The 24086-nt window shown below is 40.3% G+C and overlaps 1 protein-coding gene and 1 long non-coding RNA gene across 6 annotated transcripts in view; both read left to right on the plus strand.

Moving 5' to 3' along the window:
- Positions 1–10688, plus strand: part of PECAM1 (platelet and endothelial cell adhesion molecule 1) — a 33064-nt gene extending 22376 nt beyond the window's left edge. For 3 of the 5 annotated variants that reach the window (XM_068655048.1, XM_068655047.1, XM_068655052.1), the window contains 2 exons: positions 5949–5971; positions 10513–10688. In XM_068655048.1, coding sequence (XP_068511149.1) covers positions 5949–5971; positions 10513–10542 — 53 coding nt within the window. In that variant the 3' untranslated portion in view covers positions 10543–10688. The remainder of the gene's footprint in view (positions 1–5948; positions 5972–10512) is intronic. The other 2 variants (XM_068655051.1, XM_068655054.1) reach the window with 1 other exon arrangement.
- A 99-nt stretch (positions 10689–10787) lies between these two features.
- Positions 10788–24063, plus strand: LOC137841767 (uncharacterized). The gene is made up of 3 exons (XR_011088728.1): positions 10788–12874; positions 16552–16663; positions 22850–24063. It is a non-coding gene; the product is annotated as an uncharacterized lncRNA (long non-coding RNA).
- Positions 24064–24086: the final 23 nt, after the last annotated feature.

Below are 24086 nucleotides of genomic sequence, written 5' to 3' on the forward strand. Positions count from 1 at the left end.
TGATAAACTGTATAACACCCTCATATTTTCTCATAAACCAATGATATTCAATGCAGTGAGATTAATATTTGTAACATCTACTTCATTTGTAACATCTACTTCATTTGTAACATCTACTTCATCAGTGTTGCATAAGCTAAGTAGTTTGGCCTTGTGTCAGGATGTGAATCTGGAGGTGAACGTGCCCCATTAGGAACTAGGAGGCTATGCTGTGATTCAAACCCATCTCAAACTGCAAATGAACGCTTCGTCCTGGTTGAAGTGTTCAACTTGTTGGACTCTTCAACTTGTTGAAGAAGTGTTCAACCATGTTTGCTCTGCATTATAAAATATTACACTGTGTTTGGGCATAACCCCAGCAAATATCTGTGAAGTCTACAACAGTAAACTCTAAAAACCTCTAAAGCAATAAGATCACTTTAGTAGCATGGGTTGTTACTCACTTGTTTTAAGCACCATCAAAATTGTCTGAGATATGCCAGCCACTCTGCCCTACATGTGTTACCTCCTGTAAAAAAGACTTTGGGCATTATGTTGTATGTGGGCATTAGCAGTTACCAGTAGTTACCATCTATAAATGCTCTGGTAGCAATGAGTTCAGACACAGTTGGTTTCTTAATAGTTTGTCAAAGACTAAATGAGAAAGGATTTCCTTTACTCTCTTTGTATTAGAAAGTCTAGGTTTGGGCTGTAAACTCTTCACTTTTTCTCCCCATCCATGTTATCAAGTGGTTTTGTTGTATACTATGTTTAATTTTTGATCTTTGTGCTTTAATTTGCTATTATTTTCTGTTTTATAAGGCATGTCCCACTCCCTCCAACACAATATTCCCTTTCTAAGGAACTTTTCATGTGAGGGTCTCCAAGTACTTTACAAAAACATAACTGAATTTTATCTTGTGAGGACTTCCAAGTCAGTTGTATCTTCATTTTACAGCTGAATAAACACAGAAATTAGGTCATTTGTTTTAAGGTAATGTGTTCAGACAGTGACAACACTGGGAACAGAATTTCAGAATCCTGAACTTCTGCCTTGGTGCTGAACCTATACATTGTACTAATTTTTCACAGCCTTGCAGTTAAAAGTAAAAACATCGAAGAACAGCCTTAGGCTCTTCATGCAGAATTGCCTGGCAGCATCATAAGGAAAAAACAACTCATTTCAGGCTTAAGCCCAAAAGCCACTAATATTCTGAAAAGTTTTCCAGTGAGCGTAGATTAGACCTGTAACGAGCTACAGAAGCTGACTGCGTAACCCCTTGCTTGCCTTCTGCTGAGGTGTGAAGCTGAGTATTATGCCTCTCACTATTCCTATTTTTGACAAAATGGAGTGTTAGATATTAGAAGGATGTTCTGTGAGTTGCAGTGTAACCTCAAAGGATGGTATGGTGGAGCTGTAATTCAAAGCACTTATTAAACTTTACTTTCTGTAATGTGGGAACTGCAATAAAATGAGATATGATTGAAAGACTGGTCTAAATTAGCCAAATGATATGCAAACAGCCCTTAATCTTGCAGTCCACCTGCTCTTTTATGCATAACATTCTACAGTTTTGGTTATTCTTGGAAACATAGTAACCGTTTATTGTTTTAATCACATCTGTTTTTCCTGACTGATACACAGGAAAAGTGTATCAAATAGATAAGCAGTGCATCACATAGCTATGCAGTTGCTTTGGATAGCTTTGCTCCAGTCTATTTAAATGTAAAGTTTGCTTTGACTTTTGATCAAATTTGACTGCAAGGTAGAAAAGTATAAATGCAGTGGAGGATCCTTAAGAAATAAATCTTAATAAGTACATGAATATATTCGTGGAAGTATATTAACGGTCAATTCTAAAAGATATTGAACATTACTAGTGCTTGCAGAAGGGGGTTTACCTTTGTGATCTTCACTATGTTTGATTATTCTTTGAGATTTTTGAGCAAATGCCTGAGAGTACAATCTCCTTCAGGAAGTTAAAGGTTCAGACAAATGTGACCTCTGGGAAAATTATATGAATTGGGGAATTGGTGTTGGCTACCCAGTTTGATAGATATAACATGCAAGACCTAAAAACTTTTTTTTTTTTCCAATATTTGCTTGTAAATCACTTTTGTGGTTTCAGTTTGTTAAATTAAAATGAATCAAGTGCTTCATAAGCAGATTCGTCTTTTAAAGGAGTTGCCTGTGCATTTCAGAAATTGTGTCCATTACAGAAGAAGCTGAAGAGGTATCAGTAGTTGTTATGTCTGATGCAATTATTTGTGTCTGAGCCAAATTACTTTTCCTCTTCATTTTTCTGACTGCGCTCACTGCTGTTCCCTGTAAGGCAGATGCCATGTCAATAACCACCTTTTTTGACTGAAAGTCAAATAATAGTGCAGAAGACAGGGTGTTCAGGAAGTTCGTCCAGCTATTGGATTTCTTAATTATTTTTTTTCCTAGAGCAATAGGCTACAAATTTAGTATTTTAAATACGAAATGCCTCAGCTTTAAATCAGTCCTTAAGTCCAAACTGTGAGGAATGCTCACAATTAGTATCAGGTCAATAGCACCTTTGCCTAAGAGTCCTTCACATCTATCAAAATAAGCTAATTTCCTTAAAATACTGCTTTCTCTGGCTGCCCTATGAAAAGGTCAAAGTATATTGGGAGTCTGGGGAATTTCCAGCCAAGTCCCACAGCTATTTTCTTTTGTTCAGAACAGCGGCAGTCTGAGACTTAAGCAAAACAGGCAATTGTCTCAATCATCAGACTGCCAAGAGTGATAAAATGTGGCCCTGCTGCCTACTTTGCCTGTGCCTGAGTCCCAGCAGGCCAGGCTGGCAGCTGGTGCTGTTCTGAGGGAGGGGTCAGGATGTGTCAGACGCTAAGTTTGGCTGGGAGGGTGGAGGCTCTTTAGAAGCATGATTTACTTTCATCGCACCTTTCATCCTCCCATGAGGCTGCATGGGCAGGAAGTCCAGGCAACTCCATACTGGTTCTTTCTCGCAGCTCCACCTCTTCTCTCAGCACTGGTCCTAGTTCTTGGGGTAGCACAGTTTTGATCACGTTTCTGAGAAGATGAGCCAACTGTGTTTCACAGATCTCCTTATGTTTTCCAGGGCACTCCCTGGGGAATGCACTGTATTAGTAAATCCTTGCTCCTTTGGTGAACTCAGCCTTTGCTGTGCATTAGATCCAAAGCTCACAGAAGCCAGTGATAGTCTTTGCACTGATCTTGATGTGCACTGAGTTGAACTCATAGTGGCTTATTGCAAGATAACTGCTCTCCTCTCTTCCTAACTTCTCATCAGGAAAATGGAAATCTAGTGAACAAAATGCAGTGCTAGCCTTCATGCTGCTAAGTCTGGAAAAGCGAACTGGTTACTTGGAGGCAGCTGCAGTGACGAGACAGGAAATTCTAAAAACCCTATTGCAACCAACAATGTACTATGGAAAAATAAATATATCCCAGTGGAAAGAGGCATGAGAAATCTCCATTGCATCCAGTGCTTTGGAACAAACTATTAAAAATCAGTCCCAGCAATCAGGAAATCTGCTGCAATACTTTCCTGCTACTGAGCCTAGGGCTTAATATCTCTATACTTAGCTAAAAGTTCCCACTGAAAGCCTTTTCCAGCACAGAGAAAACTTACAAGGTCAGGAGATTCATGACATTATTCAAAAGTCAGGTTTTATGAGCACATGCTCAGTTTCATGCAGTCTGAGATCATGCAAATAATCTCTCTTCTCCAAAATAAAAACTCAGTGTATCTTTAGGTTCTAAGACATGCTAGACCAAAGCTTCAATCTGAGACATTGATTCCAGAGCCAAATGCTGACTCTGGCTTCAGCCAAAAGTTAGGCAAAGCCAGGTGGTTTCACTAAGACACAAATGTGCAGGGAACTTCTAACCTTGGTTGAACCTGAAATACAAAGCACAATTGCATGCAAGCCCCTGTGCAAGATCTATTCCCAAAACTGGCTGCCAAGATTCCCTGTTAGAAGCTACTACTCCAGTGAAAGACTTGGCAGAATATAATATGTGCCTGTAGTTCAGCTGCTTCTGCTGGTATTCCAGCATCTTAGTTTTCACCAGTGTTGGAGACGGGCTTGAGATGGATTGTAAATTACAACTGCTCAGCCTATGTTCTCTTCTCCACAGTATCTAGCAATAAGAAAGGTCAGACTAGATGAGGATGACACTGCCTTAAATTACTGCCAGTAATGTATTCTTCTGTAAAAATATGTTATTTGAATTTTAAGCCCCATCAACTAAAAGCAACAGCAAGAATTTAAATCCATCAGAAATCCATAAAAGCACCTATACTTGGAAATCTTTTAGAAGTCAGCAGCACTGGCTCTTCAGGTCATTTGTCTCTGTTTCTCTTAACAAAATATGCAACTCCTTATTTGCCCTGCTAAAGAAACTTGACCAGATTTTCTGTGTATGACTAGAATCCAGCTTATCTCTATTTCCCTGTTATTGTTAGTAAGGGAAAGTCAGGTATCGTTTGAAAAAAATCTATGTTCTCTTTCATCACAGTAAAATCAGTTTGCTTCAAGTAAAATTAACTTCATATTTCTAACAGAAATGAAAAAATAAGGTTGTGAAAAGATTGATGTAGCAAAGAATCAGCATAAGCACCACATCATTGTGCTGTTTGCTGGTAACGATTTTTTTAAATAAAGAAAACCTAAACATTGAGGATGTATGCTGGTTTACCTGACTGGTACCTTTTAGAAATCATATGGCCTTCTAGCAGCACTTTTAAAGGACACGTAGTGTGACATCTTCCTGGTAGAGATATGGTCCTTAGCTAGAAAACCACAGCATGTTGAATCTGGGTGACAGATTACAAGAAGGTGAGGTTATCTGTCATTGTGACCTAGTAGCTTTGGAGTAGTAAACATCCCGTTGTTTGAAGTTTGGAATTTATACAGAATTTCTCATTTCCTCCTTCCTGGAAGCACAATACATTGTCACAGAGGGCTAAACTGCAGCTCATTAATACTTCACTTCATAAACCTTACATATAGTTCTGTCCACTTAAGGTCAAGCTTTGATGTAGCAGTAGGTCAGTAGCATTTTTGTTCCCTTCTGGCTGCTTGCAGAACACAAAAAACTTTGTGTGTTTCCTATGTAACTTTTTATTTTCTTTCTTTTCAAACTGGCTAAACATATAGGCATCAATTTCATATTGAAATTAAGTTTATGAACTGATATAATGCGCTGTAGTTGCCTGAGTTTTTAGCCTTTTGTTAGCCTAAACATTGTGGGTAGAATTATCTTGAAGAAAACTCGTACTGTACGGTGAAAGCAACATTCAGGTAATCTTTGTTTCTCTGCATTCCAGAAATTGCACCCTGATTGCATACTGTGTTCATGATGTTGCTTTCAGTGAAGATGAATCACAGGCATGTAATAAAAATGCCGATGGTAGAAACCATATGAGCTTACCTGCACATAAATGTACATGGTTGCAAACACAAAGGCGAGAGAAAGACACTTAAGCATTGTTATCTGCAAAGTTAATTTCACCTTATTCAGTTTCCTTGTTCCTTGTGCTGGCTGCCAAGGGAGTTTCTTAAGGTCTGTTTACAGTAGTAGTATTTTTTGTGATATACTTATATTTATTTCAGAGTAATTCTCAAACTTTGAATGTGTTCTGCCTATAGGAGGACTGATGCTGTTACTTGCTATTTTAAAAATACTTAGAAGCATAAAGAGATTACTCCACATTTATAGAAAAAAAAACACTATTAAGATTAATCCAGAGCCCAGTCCATACCCTCTGCTTTGAATGTTAGATCTCTTGATACAACTTCTCTTCACTGAATTTGAAGCTTAATTGAAAGTAACAGTTTTACATCATTGTAAGATGAACAAACAAATTTACTTTAAACATAGCAGGCTGTTTGCTGAAACTGATCGCTCCTCAATGTGCTACTTAATTATTTACACATTGAATTTTATTTTGCAGATTCTATGGAAAACAGGCATTCTGTAAGTATGCATTTTTGTGTAAGCAAATAAAGCTAGGAAAGTTGGGTTGAGATTATTGTGTATCTAATGAGATGGAGTTCTACATTTTAGTGTTGCTACATTTAATTTTTTGTTGTAGTTGTTCAGAACCTCTACTGGACAGCTACTGGGCAATCCCCTCATAAATATTCTTACTGGTCAGGCTTTCAGTACTACTTTATAGGATGGTCAATATAAAAGCCTGTGGAACTGACTGGTGTTTGGTAGTGCTGGTCACGGGAGGTAAATGACAAATACTGATTTTCTAAGAGTTTGTGTTACACACCTGCATAACTTTGGACATGTGCCATAAATATTCATGCTGACAGAATGGCACAAGGTTGGGGATGGCTGCTGCTTGCTTCAGGGTCCTGATGGAACTGAGGCACTCAAGATTCAGATATAGAAGCCTGCTAAGCTGGTTAACATATCACTAGTGAGAGAGACACTGTTCTAGTTCCATTTGTAATATCTGTAGTGTTTTTGGTGTCAGTGAATCCCCTCAGGGTGTGTCTGTTCACATGCACACACATTCATTCTGTGATTGGGATATCCAGAAAAGTGAGGTCCTTCCTAAAATGTGAAAATAAAAGTTAAACTAAGGAGGAATGTCTGATCCCCTGCACTTGGGGAAGAAGTCACTTACATTCACGGAGTGTTTCCTTCTGGGTTCATTTTCATGCACTGACACAACAAATGGGATGACTCTGTGGACTGGTGGTGAAAACTAAGACACTGTATGAAATTTTGTAGGCAAGCAACTTTTTACTTCAGAGTACATAGATATGTCACAGCTATGTTTTTCTGAGAGGTGAGAACAGTACCATATGTGGCGGAGCTCAGCTAAAATTTTAGGGGTTTTACAGTGGTTCTGCAGGCTGAGGTATAATATGCTGAACAGCTTTATAGGACTAAGAAGTCAGTGAAAAAATATAAATTAAAAAAAAAAAAAAGACAATGACTTGAACAAGCTGTTCTTCTGCTCTCAAGAAATCTGATTCAGGAACATACATTTCAGGAATACTTCTATGAATGTTAGATAAGCTATCAATCCAACCTCTAACCAGGGTTTAGAAGGTGTTTTTTTTGTGGTGGGATTTTTTGCCATCTGCTTTGTGACTTTGGAACTTTACTTAAAAAGAAAAAAGAGAAAGACTCATAAATAAGAATCACAATAACACAGTCTGCGTCAGCTTATGGCATCCATTTGAATTTTGAAAGTCTCCATCAGCACTCACATCCCCCTGGGATAAAAAAGCAGTCCATTGTATTATTTACAGACACTGGCAGAGCACTGAAGGTCACAGATTGTGTTACAATAAACAGACATATTAACAGGCCAATGGGGTTTATAATATCATTGTCTCTCTTAGTTTAAAGGTTTGTTTTTATTCTTTGCTCTCAATTTTCTAAAAATAAATTGAGCTAAACCCTCCTCTGTGTTATACCAGGCATTCCTTGGAAAGTCGCACAGAAGAAAGTTTGTCCCTGTCCAACACAAAAGGAAAAATGGTCAAGAGTAGCTGTGACAGATATCTGGTGTCTGTTCTGGGAGTGGGAGGGGTTGGTTGCCCCCCTTCCTCCCCCCATTTATCAAGAAAGTTGAAAGAAAGGCTAAAATTTTATGAACATCTTTTGTTTTCTGTTCCTGTGGCCAAAAATCAGTCAATGTTAGATTCTAAGGGGAAAAAGTGTCAAAGGAGGGCAGTCTTCTTTGTGTTGTCTGTATAAATCCTTGTTAACAGTAGGAGAGTAATAAACTTAGATTCTCTGTAAAACTAACCTCATTTTCAGAAACAGAACAAAGAAGCCAGCTTAGAACACTTGCACATCTTATCTGAGTTTTCCTAGAAATAGTCTTACTTCACATCTGTAACAGTCTCCTCTTCAGATACTTTTCATGTACTTAATGTAGTAACAGTTCTCTGTAGCTCATTTTCACTCAGCGCATAACTGAGGTTTGGTCCAAACGAGGAGTTGTTGGTCCTACTCAAGAAAAGGAAAATGGTCCTCATAAAGTGATCAAGTGGCTTAAACTTCCTCCCCAGCTGTTCTGCTTCTTTACAGCCAGCTGAAATATTTGGCTCAGAGGTGCAGCTGTTTTGGTCTGCTACTCCCCTAATTTGTGAGTGGAAGGAGGCCTTCAGGTGCTAGCCTGGCCAGCAGACATCCTCATGGCATGAAATGCCAGGTGGATTACTTACCTATAGTGACGTATCAAAAAACTTGTAGAATGTGCCTCTGTCTAAGCAGTAACAGGTATTCCAGAAGGGTCTATGGGACAAAAGGCACAACAACAGAGACAGCCGTGTTTTGCTAAGAGACAGGAGGACATGCAACATTTTTGCTTCAGTAATTATGGTGGAGTCTCAACACCAGATCCCACTGTCTCTTTCACTCACAAAGTTCAGACAACAATGTGGGTTCTGCTCCTCAGATAATTTCTGTTAACTTACTCAGTTCTGCAGTGATCTTTCTGAAGTCACAGCCAGATCAGAGTACTACATGATGGAAAGAAAAGATGAAGAAAATCATTTTAATAATAAGTGCTAGCCTTGCTCCCATCCCCTTGCCCCTCTATAGTTTCTGTCAGAGTAAATATAATCCAGGATGGAAATTTAGGAACTTTGCTGGATGGAAATTTAGGAATCTTCCCTGAGAGACCGTTATAAAATTGAGCTCAGGGCTCAGACAGTAAATGTTGCTTACTAACAGTAAGTGTTGTATTACACAGAATCATTAATGTTTGCATTATGTTAAGAAAAGTGGTGCATTAGAAAAACAATTAGTTAAATTCTGAATTATTTGAGTTATCTAAAGGTTTAATTGCAGTGTGGTCCTGACTGATTTGCCATCCAGGGTTACATGAACCTGAATGTCTTGGATTTTTGGGACATTTAGAAATAAACCCACAGTTTTGGGGTGGGTGTTCTTCTCTCTTTCTCCTCTGTTTCAAGAATTTGTATCTTAAACGCCATCCATAGGAAGTATTTGCAAAAGAAATGAATTACTTAGAGAGGAACTGGGAGGAGGTTTCCTTCCTGAAATCAGAGCTGGCAATCTTTCTGAGTTATTTAATGGTCCCAGTTTCTGAAAACATATTGAAGGAAATATCTTAACAATGAGATAGCCACTTCGCCAAATACTAATTGGTATTGTGTCAAATTTACCTCAGCAGTACATTCTGACTTCATATCTCTCCTCCCGTATTGCCTCTGTGTGTTTGTTTGTTTGTTTGAGTCTGTCCAAGGAGTATATGAGGACTGGCAGCCTCAGTTGGAACACGGTGTACTGTTAGCCACCTATTTGTACAGCCTCAGAATGTACCCTCTGTGATGGAAACACGTAAAATTTAAATCTATTTGCAGAAATGTGTTTGTTTTCAGCTACTCTCTCATCTTACTCAAGCGATCCCAAATGAATTTTGTAAATTTTCTGTAGTAAAGAAATTGCTTCATGTTGCTGGCACAACGTAGCACAACCTAGCACATGTTGCTTGCACAACCCCCTTGGAAGGGGGATCTGGCACGTGTTTAACTGTGGACAGTAACATGGCACAATAGCTCCAGACAGGAAATGAGGATGAAGGATGTGTCAGTTTAAAACTGGGGGGCATTTCAGGCAGTCAGGATATGAAAAACAAGGTGATACTCTGAAATAAACACTGAATTATAAACCAGGAATTCCTGCCTCTGACTCATGGGGCAAATCCTTTGGGGGTAAGTCCACAAAAGGAATGAGGCGCCTCAGTGCTGACAGACTAAACTATTAGGTTAGAGGCCATCACGTACTCTTAGCAGATATTTGTGGGAGGAAGACTTGCTATGGCAACTGATGTCAGGAAAGACCTGACAGTTGTGAATCCTCGGTGGACAGAATTATTTCTGTCATGTAACATAAAGTCTATAAAGTTTGGGATCTCTCCTTGACCTTTCCCTCTGGTTAGTGTAGAGGACTCCTCCAACCGCACACCTCTCGTGGTTCTCAGTGCCAGGTTTCTCTCTCCTCAGTGTGTACTGAGCAGATAGCCTACTGGAAGGAGTAGAAATGTGGTGTCTAAAAGTTGGATGACGCATTGCTCTCTGTTAATCTACTCAGATGCTTCTTGGGAAAGTTTTTTTTGTTTCTGTGTAACTGAAGAACAAGGCCTAATTGTGGTAACTGGGCATCTACTTGTAAACAAAGGAACTGACTTTCAGATCCATTCAGTGCCAGCAAGTTCCATAAGAATCTGACTTTTATCAGTAAACACGCAGTTACAGATGTTGCTGATTTACAGTATTGCACTCCAGTCTTTGATTGTTAACCCAAATCCCCAATTGTCTTATCTCCTTTTTTATCTGATGAAGATAATGCTAATATCTCCCCAGGGAACTGTGCATATTTATTAGTTCATTGTACAGTGGTCTAAGGAAGATGTTATTTTATTTTAAGTTTTTGTATTGATCAAAAAGGAGAGGGGAGGGCAGGGGGCTATTTACATTCATTTTTTTTTTTTCTTTTTTTGATCTTGTTGCCAACAGAGAATACAAGGGCATCCTGATGCTACCTAGAGTACTCATCTCAAACATCATCTGGGAGAAGAAAACAAGCCGAGATGGAAGATGTTGCAACTGTTTCAAAAGCTCTGCAGCACTTACTTATGAGTTTGCCAGGCTCTTCTTTCCAAAGTTTATTTCCTCAAGGGGAACAAAAGAGATATTCCTAAAGCATTTAATGGAAAAAAATGCAAAAAAAATTCTCATAGGAAAGTGGCTCAGGAAACCACTGACCTGGGTTCCCATCTTTAATTTCCCCTGCTAATGAAATTTTGTCTTTCTAGCCTCCCAATTCATCATGCTCTGAGGAAATAAAAGGGGAAACTATGGCTGAGAAAGTACATTTCTGCAGTGCAGTAACTACTGTGATGCTAATAGAATGTAGAAATATCTAAGCTTGCTTTAAACTAGCTAACTTGGTAATCAGTAACACTCTACTGTGGCAGAACAGAGCTCAGCACAGCCTGCCCAGCCATGTATGTACTTCGATGTGATCTTGCATCTTGCGCTGAACTCCCTGTGCTGCAGCAGCTGGACTGCTACCAGTCTTGGAGCCAGCTAATTTATAGCTCATTTGGATGCTATGCTGCAATTAGGGCCTAACAGAAGAGTGAGCTCTGGGCTCTCTAAAAACTTGAATAACTGTTCAGAGATTCAGTACTTTACCAAGTGCTTCTGTCAGTAGAGACACAAATATTCTTTATTCTTTGCTAAACTGCTTTTTCCTTCTAAAAGTTCTGATGTTGTTGGTTAGTTTGCTATGATGGTTCTTCAAGGAATGATTGCTAATCATGCTTATTTTGGATGATGCAAAATAAACATCTTGAGTGGGTGGATACTACACCGAGGTCGGTGAGTTTGTATCTGAAAAAACAGTTATGTATAATGCTTATTCCTGGGATTTTAGGAGAGATCTAAAGTTATACTTGTGCCCAGCTTGTCCACTACGGAACTCCATACCTATTCCTCTTCTCTATAGTATGATAAATGATTATCATGGATCCAGTTCTGGACCTGGATCTAATCTCTGAAGCCCACGTTTTTTTCAGTTGCATTAGTTTAACAGAAAAACAAAAAGTACCGTCCTTTAACATCCTTTAAGAAGCTGGTCTCTGACATTGCAATTGCTCTCCTTTTCTTACTGCAGATTAAATTACTACAAGATCTGGGCCACAGGTAAGAAGGTTCTCATTTTAATTAGAAAGAGAAGACATGGATGTGTATATACATATATAGTTACTGCTTAAAGCATTGCATCAAAGGCACAAAATCAGCAAGAAATACAAAAAGGTTTTATATCTTCATTCCAAACTTTTAAATTTTCAAGCTCAAGTTACTGGCTAGTATTTCTAATTTATTGTTCCCCATGCAAATGTTTTTTGTATCATAAGCCTTTCACAAATGACTGAATTCTGATGAAAGATGTTCATTCTAGCATCCCACAAGTGTCCATACAAGTCTGTTACTATAGGGAATGTGAAAAGGTGTTCTAATAAAAAAAACTCTGAACTGAACTTTGCACTGGATCTTGCATGTTCATATTAGTGACCACTTGCAAGTGAATATCTGTGAAGCTTCTTAGTGATGAATCGTACAGATACATTTCATAAATGATGTATGGAAGATGTTGTCTCTGTAACAACTGATTTCAGGCACCTAGATCTGTTGTCATGGACCAGTTTAGCAGCAGGTAAATACTTAATTAAGTTTAAGAGTGAGCACAGGAGTGCTTGCATTCACATCTCTTGCTAAATTACAAAGGTAAAAGTTCCTCCACAAACCTTTCCACAGCCCTTGTCAAGGCTCAGAAAAGCACTGGTTTCTGGGAAGTTTCACGGTGTCATCTGTGCAGGATGGAGTAGCCATCGGACAATTCATTGGTCTATTTCAGATCATCCCTTGGCTAATCCTAACTTAATCCTGAAGTGTTTTGGATTTAGCTATAATAAAGGTTGTTTATTTGCTCTCCTGAAGCATACCTGATACATTCATTTATTAGAGTGCTGTGTACTGCTTTGAGCACTTTTGCTTTGTTTTACAGATACATCACAAATATTTAAAAATATGGGACACAGATCAACAGACATCTCCAGCGAAGACAAGGTCAATGAGCCCAGGAAGTAAACAACTACACAAGGAGTCCAAATGTCCTGTTATAAGCATGTCTTCTGGATGCCAAACAAGCCCCATTGTGTCACTAGAAACATTTGGGAAATGCCTTGAATCTGTTACTGAAACAGATTAAAACCCAGATTAGAGGTCAAACAATATGTTATTGAAAAACAACCAAAAAGCCAATTCAGATTTCTACCTGTCACCAAGCTGCACTCAGCAAATATAAGATGAGGTGTGTTGCTAAATATTTATGTTTCGAGAAGACAAATAAAAGGATCTCCTAAAATCAGTTTGGGGTGGGGACAAGCTTGGATTTATAAGGTAGTATGTAGGCGTGGTGAGTTGAAGGTGACAGGCTTTTGCTTTCCTATTTGCACTGCTAGTCCTGTTGGCTCTCCTGTGCGCACATGGCAATGTGCAGACACCTGTCTGCCCCAATTAGATTAAGGCTGTGTTTGTGTGGTGACATTTATGCTGTTTTGCACCTGAAAGAGCCAATCCATGTGCACAATGACGTGTTTCATGTGAGACTGTAAGAAAAAGCACCTTGCAGAACAGCGCCTGCAGGTGTCATTCACATTAGTAATAACTTGAGACCGCTTGCTTGAGAGGAGAAAAAGACCTTTTCCCTCAGACTCTCTTTCTTAAGAGAGGTTTTTATGATTCATGAAGACCCAGGAAAGAGCAAGAGCAACAGCTTTTCACGTTAAAAATTGCAGTACCACTTATGTGTTAATTCCTAAACTAGGAAAGAAATGATGGTGTTACCTTTCTAAGTTGAAACTTTTAGCAGTTTGTTAATGTTTTCTGGTTATCAGGACCAAGGAAGAATGATAATTTTGAGATAAAGGTATCTGAAAGTCTCAACATTTGTATCTAAATCTAAAAGTCTGAGCTTGCATTTTGTAGATAAACTTGCATGAATTTTCCCCAGCATATCATTTTTTATGCTAGGGAATGCTTTACAGTAAGAATTCAAGCTAGCTGTTAAAAACTCATTTTGACAGGAGGACTAGGGAAAATTCTCAGGCCCCTTCGTGGCATTGCCTTTTCTGAGCAGTTTTGGCAGGGCCACGTCCTTCTTGACTTAAGCATGTTCAGAAAGTGACCTGCACATCCCACTCCCTCATTTGATTAACTTTATAACATTTTTACTGTTCTAGAGCAGAGGCTTTGGGACAGAAACGCTTTAAGCCAAAAGCCTCTTCCTGCTTGCCACCATTAGTTTTTTCCTTTCCAGCAAACTAGCAGCTACTTATTTTCTTGTCTAATGTAAGTGCGTTTGTGTGTGACCTTTGGTGGAAAAAGCAGCGACGATGTGCCGGCTGCTTCATGCTAGAAACCACCGGGGAAGGGCACGAAATGCTCTGCCAAGCCTCCTTTCAGTGCCACGGGTGCCCGGGCCGGGACCTTGCAGCCCGATGCGGTGCTGCCCCCCGGTGGCAGAGAAGTCGCAGGGCTGCAGGCGGGGGCCACGTCCCTGCTCCCCGCAGGGGTGCTCCTGGGCACCTGTTGGAGCCGCAGAGCTGAGCCGTGGGACTTTCCTTCCTGCAGTGGTGGGAGCTCCTCGTCTGATCTCGGCCACTCTTTAGGAGAGTTTTCAAAAGCCTGCCAACCACCACTTCTTTCTCTCTTACACAGGTCAATTAATTGTTTGTAAAATGCAGGGCACTCATTCTGTGCGGAGTAAACATCCTGTTCATCGGTGGGTGATTAAACCCCGAAGTTTATTTACTTTTCAGGGGAAGCTATGTGCTTGTTCTAATTGCTTCTTCGTGAGCTTGGTCCAGTTCAAGTTCTTAATGTTGCAATTCACCCGTAAGCTCACTTGCATCATAAGCCCCCAGCTTTTGAGCACAGGGGCAGTAATGCTGTCAGACGGGCTGCAGCTGTTGCGAGGGAAAGGGCACGTACAAGGAAAGGAAAAAGAGTTTGAGAAAAACAGTTGAAAAAAAATCACACCAAGTAAACTAGAAATCAAACTGATGGATAGCAAAGTATCAGGACAAATTTAAAATGCTAGCACGTTTTGTTGTTTAGAATTTCAGGCCCTTTCAGAATAGACCAGTGAAAGCAAAATAAACATCACTTTTATAGTTATTTGGGAAGTAATAAGCAAGTTATCGTGTCTAAAGAATCACAAAGAACAGAGCTTATTGTCTTCATCCTTTGAAATTCTCCAATGTAAATCACAGGTGCTCCTATTAAAAATAAAAAAGCATAGAGAGCCTAGCAATCACGAGAACTTGGCTTGCATGGGAAACTTCAATTAACTGTGAGCATTTATACAGGTAATTTGTTTTCTCACCAGCCATAGACATGTTGAGTGGGAAGGCTGAGAGAATTCTCACCACTGCAGGAAATAATCACTGTAGTTAAGTTTTAAATTTAATAGCAAAAGAAATCACAGTTTCCTCAGGGAGGGAGTCAGCTGAAAAGTCTGATGACAGGCAAACAGAATAACAGCACAAAACTGAAATGAAAGACTTAGCACAAACCAGCAAGGGTCTAAGGCAGCCCCTGCAAAAGCACCCCAGAAGTAGAGACAGAGGGGAGGGAGCAGGGATGGGGGAGAAAAATGAAGAGATCGTGGAAGGTTTGGGAGACAGCCCTTCGGTGTGGTCACCTTGCTGACTCTATACCTTATGGCATTGGTGATGCTTGGGGAACATGGTGAGGCTGAATCAGTACTGCAGAGGTTGGCTTGTTCCAAGCATTGCTGTTTTTTTCAGAAGTTCTGTGGCTCCTAGGAGTAGTATAAAATACACCTGTTAATAAAAGGCACTTTTGCAGGTAGCTGCAGTATTGATCCAGGAAGGCAATAGGTTTGTTTCAGTTGGTGCCGTCAGTGTGTTAGCCCTGTGTGGGGACATGCAGTCATCAGGCACTGAGGAACCTACCTGATACATGCTGCTGTAACAGGCTGTGATATTGCCACAGGGAGTTTGTGTCTTCAGAAGAAAAATCCTATTATGCTCTTATTTATCTGGCACAATCCAAGACATGTTCAGTGCTTGCAGAGGGACTGTGACTGCTGAAATAGCCTGTTTCCACAAAGCACTTATCAACACTTGCATGGGGAGAGCTTGGCTTTAAATCCTCTGCTCTGGCTTTGTTTTTATTCTTTTTTTTTTTTTTTAAACTACACACTGAGCCAAGTCTCCACTGCAACTGACACAGTTTCACTCTGAAAATCAATGAGACAGTGCTACGAGGGCAGATATGTCTCAACTGTGAACTTCAGATTGCTCAGAGCTGCTGAACTGACAGCCCTGACTGACTTTTGTCTTCATGGAACTAATCCGTGACAAATGTCTGAACTCCCCTGTGGCCCTCACCACCCACCAGGCTCCTTCTGAGCCAGTTCAGTGCCCAGCTAGGGGTAAGCTGCAGCAATGTGCCCTCTCCCAAGTGGAATGACCACTTCCCAGCCCCAGCCTTTCCCTAGGGGACTCTCTGCTCTGTCTGGGGATAAGTGCTTCCAAGGCAGTGAGAATGAGAGCTGCTGGCCTGTCCTCAGGAGGAGGGGGGCAGAGAGATTGCCATCAACAGGGAAAAGATGAGGGCTTTGTCTTAAGTGGGCTCAGTTATGGTATTACTGGAAGGGGTGAACTCAGCATCCCTGTTTGGTAATAGACTGTAAGAGTCTAATGGAAGAAAAAATTGTCAAGTCTATTAAAATGTGTTCAGAGTGTAAGCCAATTAATGAAAATTACAGCCACACAGGTTATTAAATTAGCATGAGGCTGTCAATAGAAAATATAGATTGCTTTTGAATAATTTTAAATTATTTAAAGCACAGTAATAATGAAAATCTCACAAAGTCTCCGTCATGCAAAACATAGTTTTAATTTTGTTGCTGTTTGAGTTGTCTTTTATGTTTTCATTTCAACTTCATGATCATTAAAGGAGCAGGAGATTTAAAGACCAAGAGCTACAGAAGATGCTAAGAGGAAAAAGCTTAGAGGTGGCTAGAGATGAGCTGTGATTCTGCAGTTATCCATGGCAGAGCTGACATCAGGTAAAGCCAAGTGTGTTTAAATGTAGTCCTTGTGTGCATAATGATAGATTAAATCTTCTAGCCACTGACTGTGCCCACATCACCCAGTTGGGTGTTCAGGACTAGACAGCCTGTATTCCCTCAATTACTTTGGCCATTAATGACAATATTTCGCACAAGCAAGGTGGACCTGCCATGCCTGATATTCCTGTAACTCTTAGCACACATGGCTGCTGCTGCTTCTTTTGTGGCCTCTTCCCCTTATGGGCCTGTAGCAATTGCCCCTGCCCTGGACTCCTGGAAATGCCTCTGCACGTAGCCACAGAGAACAACAGGGAACTGCCTCCCTGGCTGCAATTTCCAAACAAATCCAGTGACCGGAGCTCAGCCCTGACTCAGAGTATTCCTCAGGGCTGGAGCTCTTTGGAAGAAATCTAAATGTATTTACAGCATGGCCAGGCACACTTGAGCAACTGGTTCTGCCTGTGGGTGCTGAGCCTCTGGCAACCTCCAGCCAATCTGCCCCCTTGGCTGGAAGTTTGAGGCCTTAAGGGAGCACAGAGGGGAAATATGCAGACTTTGAGAGATTCACATTCCTCCCAGGGACCTCGGGGACTGGTTGATCTCTACAGAAGGATGGTATGTTCAGCATGACTGAAGTATTAGCTGGCTTAGTCCTGAAACCTCAGAACATTGTGTACGCTGCTTAAATCCAGTTTAGTCATCGCTGGAGGGAGGCACGGCTGCCCTACTAGAAAACAACCCTGACACACACCTGTGCTTTGTCAAACAAGAAACGCTGAAAGGTTTTTCTTTAACTATACTAATTTCCTTTTCCTTTCTTTTTCTCTTTTCTCACTGAAGCAGAATTTTTCCCATTGACTAGATTTCTTTATGACTGTTCTAGGAAGAATCACAATCCTATAGGTCTATCTGTGTATTGAATGAGACTGTGGCAAGCGGACCTGATTAATGTCCCCTACAAGGAGAAAATGATAATTGATGCTTTTTAATTACAAGTTTCCTTGCATTATGGTCTAGTTTTTCAGCTCATAATCATTAGCAGTATAATAGAGACTTAAGTAAATTGCTGCCTTTTCCCCTTTTGTGCTAGATATAGGTCAGATTTTCATGTTTAGTGGTTATTATCTCTGACACTAATTAGTGCACTGACTTGCTGAAAAAGGTCACATCTGTGTTTTCTTCATTGCATACAAACATGAATAAGGCTGTGTGCTCCCACCAATTGATTTCCTAATTGTTGTGTTTCTGGACTCCTTTCCACCAATGCAAAGTCACTAGTTTGACTTTACACCTACTTTGTACTTAGGTCAGTGAAAGACAAAGTTGAGGGCAGAGGAGTGTCAGGAGCTATTATGTCCACGGCACATGTCCCCCAGTCTGCACTTCATAAATCAAAGCAACCATGCTTCATGCACCATTGACTTTTCAAGCTCTGTGCAGTTGCAATCAAAGGGATGAAGTTGTTGCCTTTCCATGAGGAAATGGGTGGAGCTTTCATTCCCTGTCTTTGACCAAAGCACTTAGATGGTTTTAGGCCCAGCAGATTGTTTCTAATAGCAGGCAAAATTGATCATTCGAGTACTTTGATGCAGCCCTTTTATTTACAAAGAAAGTACAAAATTCTGTTTCATTGAACAGAGGAATTGGACAATAGGAGACAATTTATCTGCATGATTTTCAATCCTTTCAGCCAGCACTTTCACCAGAAGCACTCCACGAGCTTTTTTTTTTTTTTTTCTTCTCATTTTTTCTTTTCTTTTCCTCAAGGTCATTCTAGCAGAGTTTATCTGTTTCTGCCTGGATTTGGGAGAAGACTGCTGTCAGACTATAGGAACATAGCTGCTCCGAGCAGTGCCCTCCTCCCCATATCTTCAAAGCCCAACATTTCAGTCAGGAGAAACCCTGAATGCTTTGACTTCTCCACAGGGTCTGCCCTTCTGCCTTCTTTCTTAGGGGTGACTGTTCCCGTTTCAGCTGCCTGCTTCTGTAAGAGAGCTTGTTTGTTTCTTCTACAGAAGAATATCCAACAAGAGGTAACATCTAACTTGTTGGGATCAGTAAGCTTTTGCCTGAACCCTGTGTCTGGATGGCATTAGGGCTAGTTACTCAGCATGTGTCTCCGCGTTAATAAAGAGTAAGACATTTGCACACACTACTAGAGATGAAGAGCAGGAAGATGTATTGGCATTAGCATGAGATGAGATTCTCACTGCACAGGCAAAGATTTGCTAGATGCTTCCCTTGCCTCTAAAGAGAAAGACCCTGTTGACCAATAAGCAGTATTCATTGCTAATATTGGGGTAAATTTCTCAGCATTCCTTGCCCTGTTCATCATATTTAACCTTGAATTTATTTGTAGAGAAATGCACAGCAAATCCCATTTAAGACAGGAAGAAACAAAAAGAAAGCCTGGACATTGTGTGTTTTCTTGCAGTATTGTCCTGGACAGTTTCCAATCTGTTAATGAATGAACACTGACATCTAAACCATCCCCAGGGGAGGTTCAAGATCTGTCTGAGTTCAGTAAGAGGTTCCTAAATAGCTGTAACAAGCCCATACTTCAAAAGCAATACATTTTGCTATTTTTAAATCACAAGAGTTTTGGAAGGCTTTGAATATCAAGATTAAGTCTCTGTCTAAATGCAATAGAAGGCATACGTCATTGTCTCACTCAAATTTGGAAGTTTTTCATATTCTAAAATCTGGATTTGATGCTCTAAAGAGTTAATGTATGACTGTGTTTAGTTTACTTTTCTTTTTCTTCCAGAGCAGACTGTGCATGTATTTATTAGACTCCTTAGTACGTCTCAACGGATTAATGTGAAAAATGTATTACATTGTCTATGAGCACTTGAAATTTTGACTCAGGGTTACTGGCTGGATAGATTACTGAGCAATGTTTAACTGAAAGATTTAATGATGCTCTGAACAAGACATGACTCATTCTTGAACAGCAGGGAACAGCTCCTATATGTGAAAAAAACAAGGTCATATGGCTCCATATGGAGTCATATGCACAGCGTGAAGCTATTTGCATTAGATAGCAATATAAAATGGCTGTGGAAGCTGAACAGAAGGGTCAGGGCAGCTGGGCAGGTCTGAAGACTTCGTTATGCATCAGGTCACTAAAATTACAAAGTGAAGCTGATTGAGGTATCCTAAATGCTTCACATTAGACATCTATCTACTTCAGATGTCTGAGCTATGAGGTTACTTTGCTCACTACTACGCAGTGAGAGTCCTGTTCTGAACTGCCCTTTGGAGAACAGTTTATCACCTATAATAGGTGGTCTAAGGAGCATAGATTCTATATTTGGCCACCTGAGTGATTAGTACAGTGAAATGTTATTATGTCTTTGTGCTAAGGTTTTTATCTTAAAGTGGTGTACAGATTAATAATATTGGAGAGAGGGAGAATATGAAGTCCAGAACAAAACCCCAGTTTTGGAGGCATTGAGAACATTTGGCTCAAGATGCTGAGTCCAAACCTGTTAGAGAAGAGGGCCAGGACGGAGCTGGCTCTGGATCAGATGCTCATGCTCTTAGAGCAAAGACATCTGAGACAGACATCACTACTTTCTGGTTGGTGTTGGTTGATGTTTTGACCTCATACCAGCATGATCCAGGAACAATTCCCATTAAGTCTATTGATGTGAGTCTTTCCTTGAAGGGGACACTCAGGAAATCTTACCTGAATTATCTTTTAAAGTAGATTATTTAAATTCTATTAAGTCCCTATGCAGATATTTTTATTCAGAATTAAGTGACATTAATCTGATTTAGTGTACTTCACTCTGAAACTGAAGAAAGCAAAATCAAATGAAGTCCAGTTTAATTTTGAGTAACAGCATTCATGCAGGACTCTAATGTAACTTCAGTAACATCGTTCAAGTCACACTTGTTATTAATGTGTATTAATGTTTCTGTCTTTTCCTGTGAAGACAAGAAACAATAAAATTGTCACGGATAACTAGACCACATGTCCCCTAAATATGGACCTAGCTCCTCCTGAATATTGGGCAAGTTGGTTTGGAGCTCTAGATCTGAAGGTTGCTGCTCATTCCTGTTCTATGGTCAATGCTCTTTTCTCTTTATTAATCATTTATATTAAGCGCATCAGTGTAGAACCTAAGCATCTGCCCAGGCAGGAGCAGAAAGGTACTGCTGGCTGCTGTTAAAGTTCCTGTGGCAGAGCTGTCAATGTGGAAAAGTTGATGTGTAGTTGCCTGTTTTAAATCTGTAACTTCAGCTGTTCTGTATCAGGAGTACTAAATTTACTTGTAGATTTAAAATAGGTGAATGATTTGTCAGCTAAAAGGTCAGGATGCTTGCTGTTTATTTTGTGCTTTGCTTTTCCTGATTAATAGAAAAATGTCTGGCTCATCTGATGCTACTGTCAAGGACTTTTGGTGTAATGCCTGTGCAGGCAAAATGTACAATAGTGCCATTGTATCCCCCATGCCTTCCCCCAGCTTTGCATTTTATCACAGTTGCACTCTGAAGTACTCCAGCACTCAGCCAGCATATATTCTAACTCACAAAGGTCTCTGCAGAGGGAGGAATATTGACTTCTCCATCATGTGCAGATCAAATTTCAGCCTTTTAGAGTTTTGTGCAATTGCCAGGTACACTGAAATCCAGATACCAGCTCTTGCAACCTTCCTCTGACTTTGGCAGCATGCACACAGCTGTTCAGTGTAGCTCATGGACGCACCTCTTCCCCAGAGATGGATGGCATTGCAGATAGGTGTGCACCAGCCGTTTTCTCTATCTGGATCCAGTGCCAGGTATGACACTAGCCTAAGAAGCATCAAGAAGGTTTGGCAGGCCTGAGAGGCACCAGTGCAAATTCACCGCATTCAAACTATTTCACCTAGGCTGCATGGTAAATCACCTTCCCTGGGAACAGGTCAGCCTCTGGGTGTCACCTTGGCAGCACAGCTCTAACTCTGCACACCTGGCTGATGTGGTTTTAGCCTGTTCTGTGCATCAACATGACCTGGCAGCCATGCGAGGCCTGTGCTGTTGTCCTTCAGCCCTAAGCTGCAGGGAGACAGGTGGAAGTTCGAACTTCCCCTGCCTCTGGAAGTGTGTCTTCTCTGAGTGTATGTGAGAACCTGATGTGAGGAGTAGTACAGAGCTGTTTCTCCAGAGATACCTGGCAATCTAGAGACCTGTAATAAATAAAGAGAAGTAATGAGAGAGGGAAAGAGGAAGATGATGGGGACAAATGAAAGTCAGCAACAATGTCTGCTGCAAAGGGCAGGGGCCAGTGCATGGGGAAAAGTGATGTGTTGGAAGCCAAGATGGGCACGTCTGCAACTTCAGAATCCGTGTCCAAGGGTGACAGCGAAGTCATTGGGCAGGGAGATGGTGAGAACACTATTGTTTCAGTGTTGGGCAAACAGAAGATAGGCACACAAGCACTGTGGCAGGAGTGTGTTTATTCAGGAAGCTCGTGCTCTCCTCTGTACCCACAGTCAGAACCAGCTGAAGCCCACTAGGAAGCCTCGGCCTTGCAAGTGCTTGTTGGGCTGCTGTAAACACTGAGTGGGTGGGGGGCTTGTTTGTTTTTCTGTGTGAAGTCTCTCTCCTTTGTGTTTAATACTGTACAGATAACAAGCCAACAAAATAACAGTAAAGCTGTTCTCACACATACACAGAAAACTATGTCACAATTCACGAGTTCAGGCACAGCTGCTGCCTCATTTGTTTTAAAGCTTCGCAGCATAAAATTGTAAGCAGGCCTGTCCTGTGGTTCTTGGGTCTTCCCCAGGAGATCTCACTGACAGCACCAAGAGACTTGTGAAAACCTTGTGGAAATCCAAATCTCACATAATGTTCTTTTCTCATGAAAGTACAAGCCTTAAGCTGTCCTGAGCTGTGAAATTCTGATGGGGGCATTACAGAGAAATGAACTGAGTCTCACAGTAGCTCTGGGAAAGAAATATTACTTCTTATTTTACAGCCTGCTCAAGCACTGTTTTAAAAAGGCATTTAAATGCCTTCCTTGCATATTCTGAAAGATTAAAGTCATTATTTTCAAAAGCAGCTCCTGACTACAGATACCTATTTCTAGCACCTGCAGGCCTTTTGTTTCTCAAAATGACTGCATATTTATATGTAGGAGACTGAAATATTAAAAATAAATAGGTATGACTTTATTCTCTTGTCTTTTTGTAGGATGGATAGCAGATAAATTATCCAACAAAAGCATTTACTCTAGCAGCATGGAATGACTCAGAAATCCAGAGACACTTCCTTTTTCCATCTGACTGGGATTTGCCTTCAAAAGAGGATTCCCAAGTGGCCAGGTGCACTGTGAAGCTGAGGCAGGTAGCAAAGCTCACGTCTCATTTTCCCTAGATGCTGGCTCCAGCCTTTACTCAGGCTGTATTCCTCTGTGGAAGAAGCCTCTGCTGAGCACCCAACTTCAGATGCAAAACTTTTTCTCTTGAGGTCACACCTTTTAGACTGTGAGTTGGCTAAATTAGGTGCAAACAGAGGGTAGAAAAAGCTTCAAAACTTCTTGTGAATTGCTTACAGTTTAACACAGATGAAAAACAAGACATTGGTCACAGTTTCAGTTGTAGCTTCTGTTCCTACAGGGAAAACCTGCTATTAAGAAAACAACCATTATCTTATCTTCATACTCTGGAAACACTAACACCAGCTCTGTATAATGATTCAAAGGTCTGCCTATTTACTATGAGAGCTATAAAAAGAAACCTATCCTAGATGATTAAATACATTTTTACATGTGTTTAAAACATAATAGTCTTTTAAACTTTAAAAAATTACCACATAATAATGGATGGAGTAATGATCATAATTCATTTTCACAAGTGTTGAATTGGCCTTGAAATGTAAAGAGAAAAACAGTAGGAGAGTTATCTACACCTACTTTTGAATTAGACTGCAAAACCTACTAACTACCATGTGCCTGGTATAATGCCTAGAATGGGAAACCAAGCCCTGACTGTGATACAGCTAGAGATAAGATAGTATTTAAAAAATGGTATTGTATATTAAAATATTTGGAGCTAGTTTGGAGCAATTTGAATTCTGCTCACATATTCCACTGCATGTTGGCTAGTAAATAAATTAATTTTGGCATCATCACCACATAAAGTATCATAAAGTTGAACACTGGTATGAAATAAAGAGACTCAGAAAGATCTCATTAACAGTTTTCAAAAGCAAGAACAATGATGTAAAGGGTAAAAGCAGTGGCAAGGCTGTAATATTTTATGGCATGAGACCATTATGAGAACAAAAACCTTTTGACAGAGGGTATTAACTTTATTTTTCTTCTGTCTGCTGCAAACTGGCAAATACAAAGCGTAAATAAAATGACCTCTGACATGGTATGTTTCCTAGGATAACTGCCTATTTTTTTTTTTTTTTTTTGATAATGGAC

This window comes from Anas acuta, chromosome 18 (genome assembly GCF_963932015.1).
Source record: "Anas acuta chromosome 18, bAnaAcu1.1, whole genome shotgun sequence".
Taxonomy (NCBI): domain Eukaryota; kingdom Metazoa; phylum Chordata; class Aves; order Anseriformes; family Anatidae; genus Anas; species Anas acuta.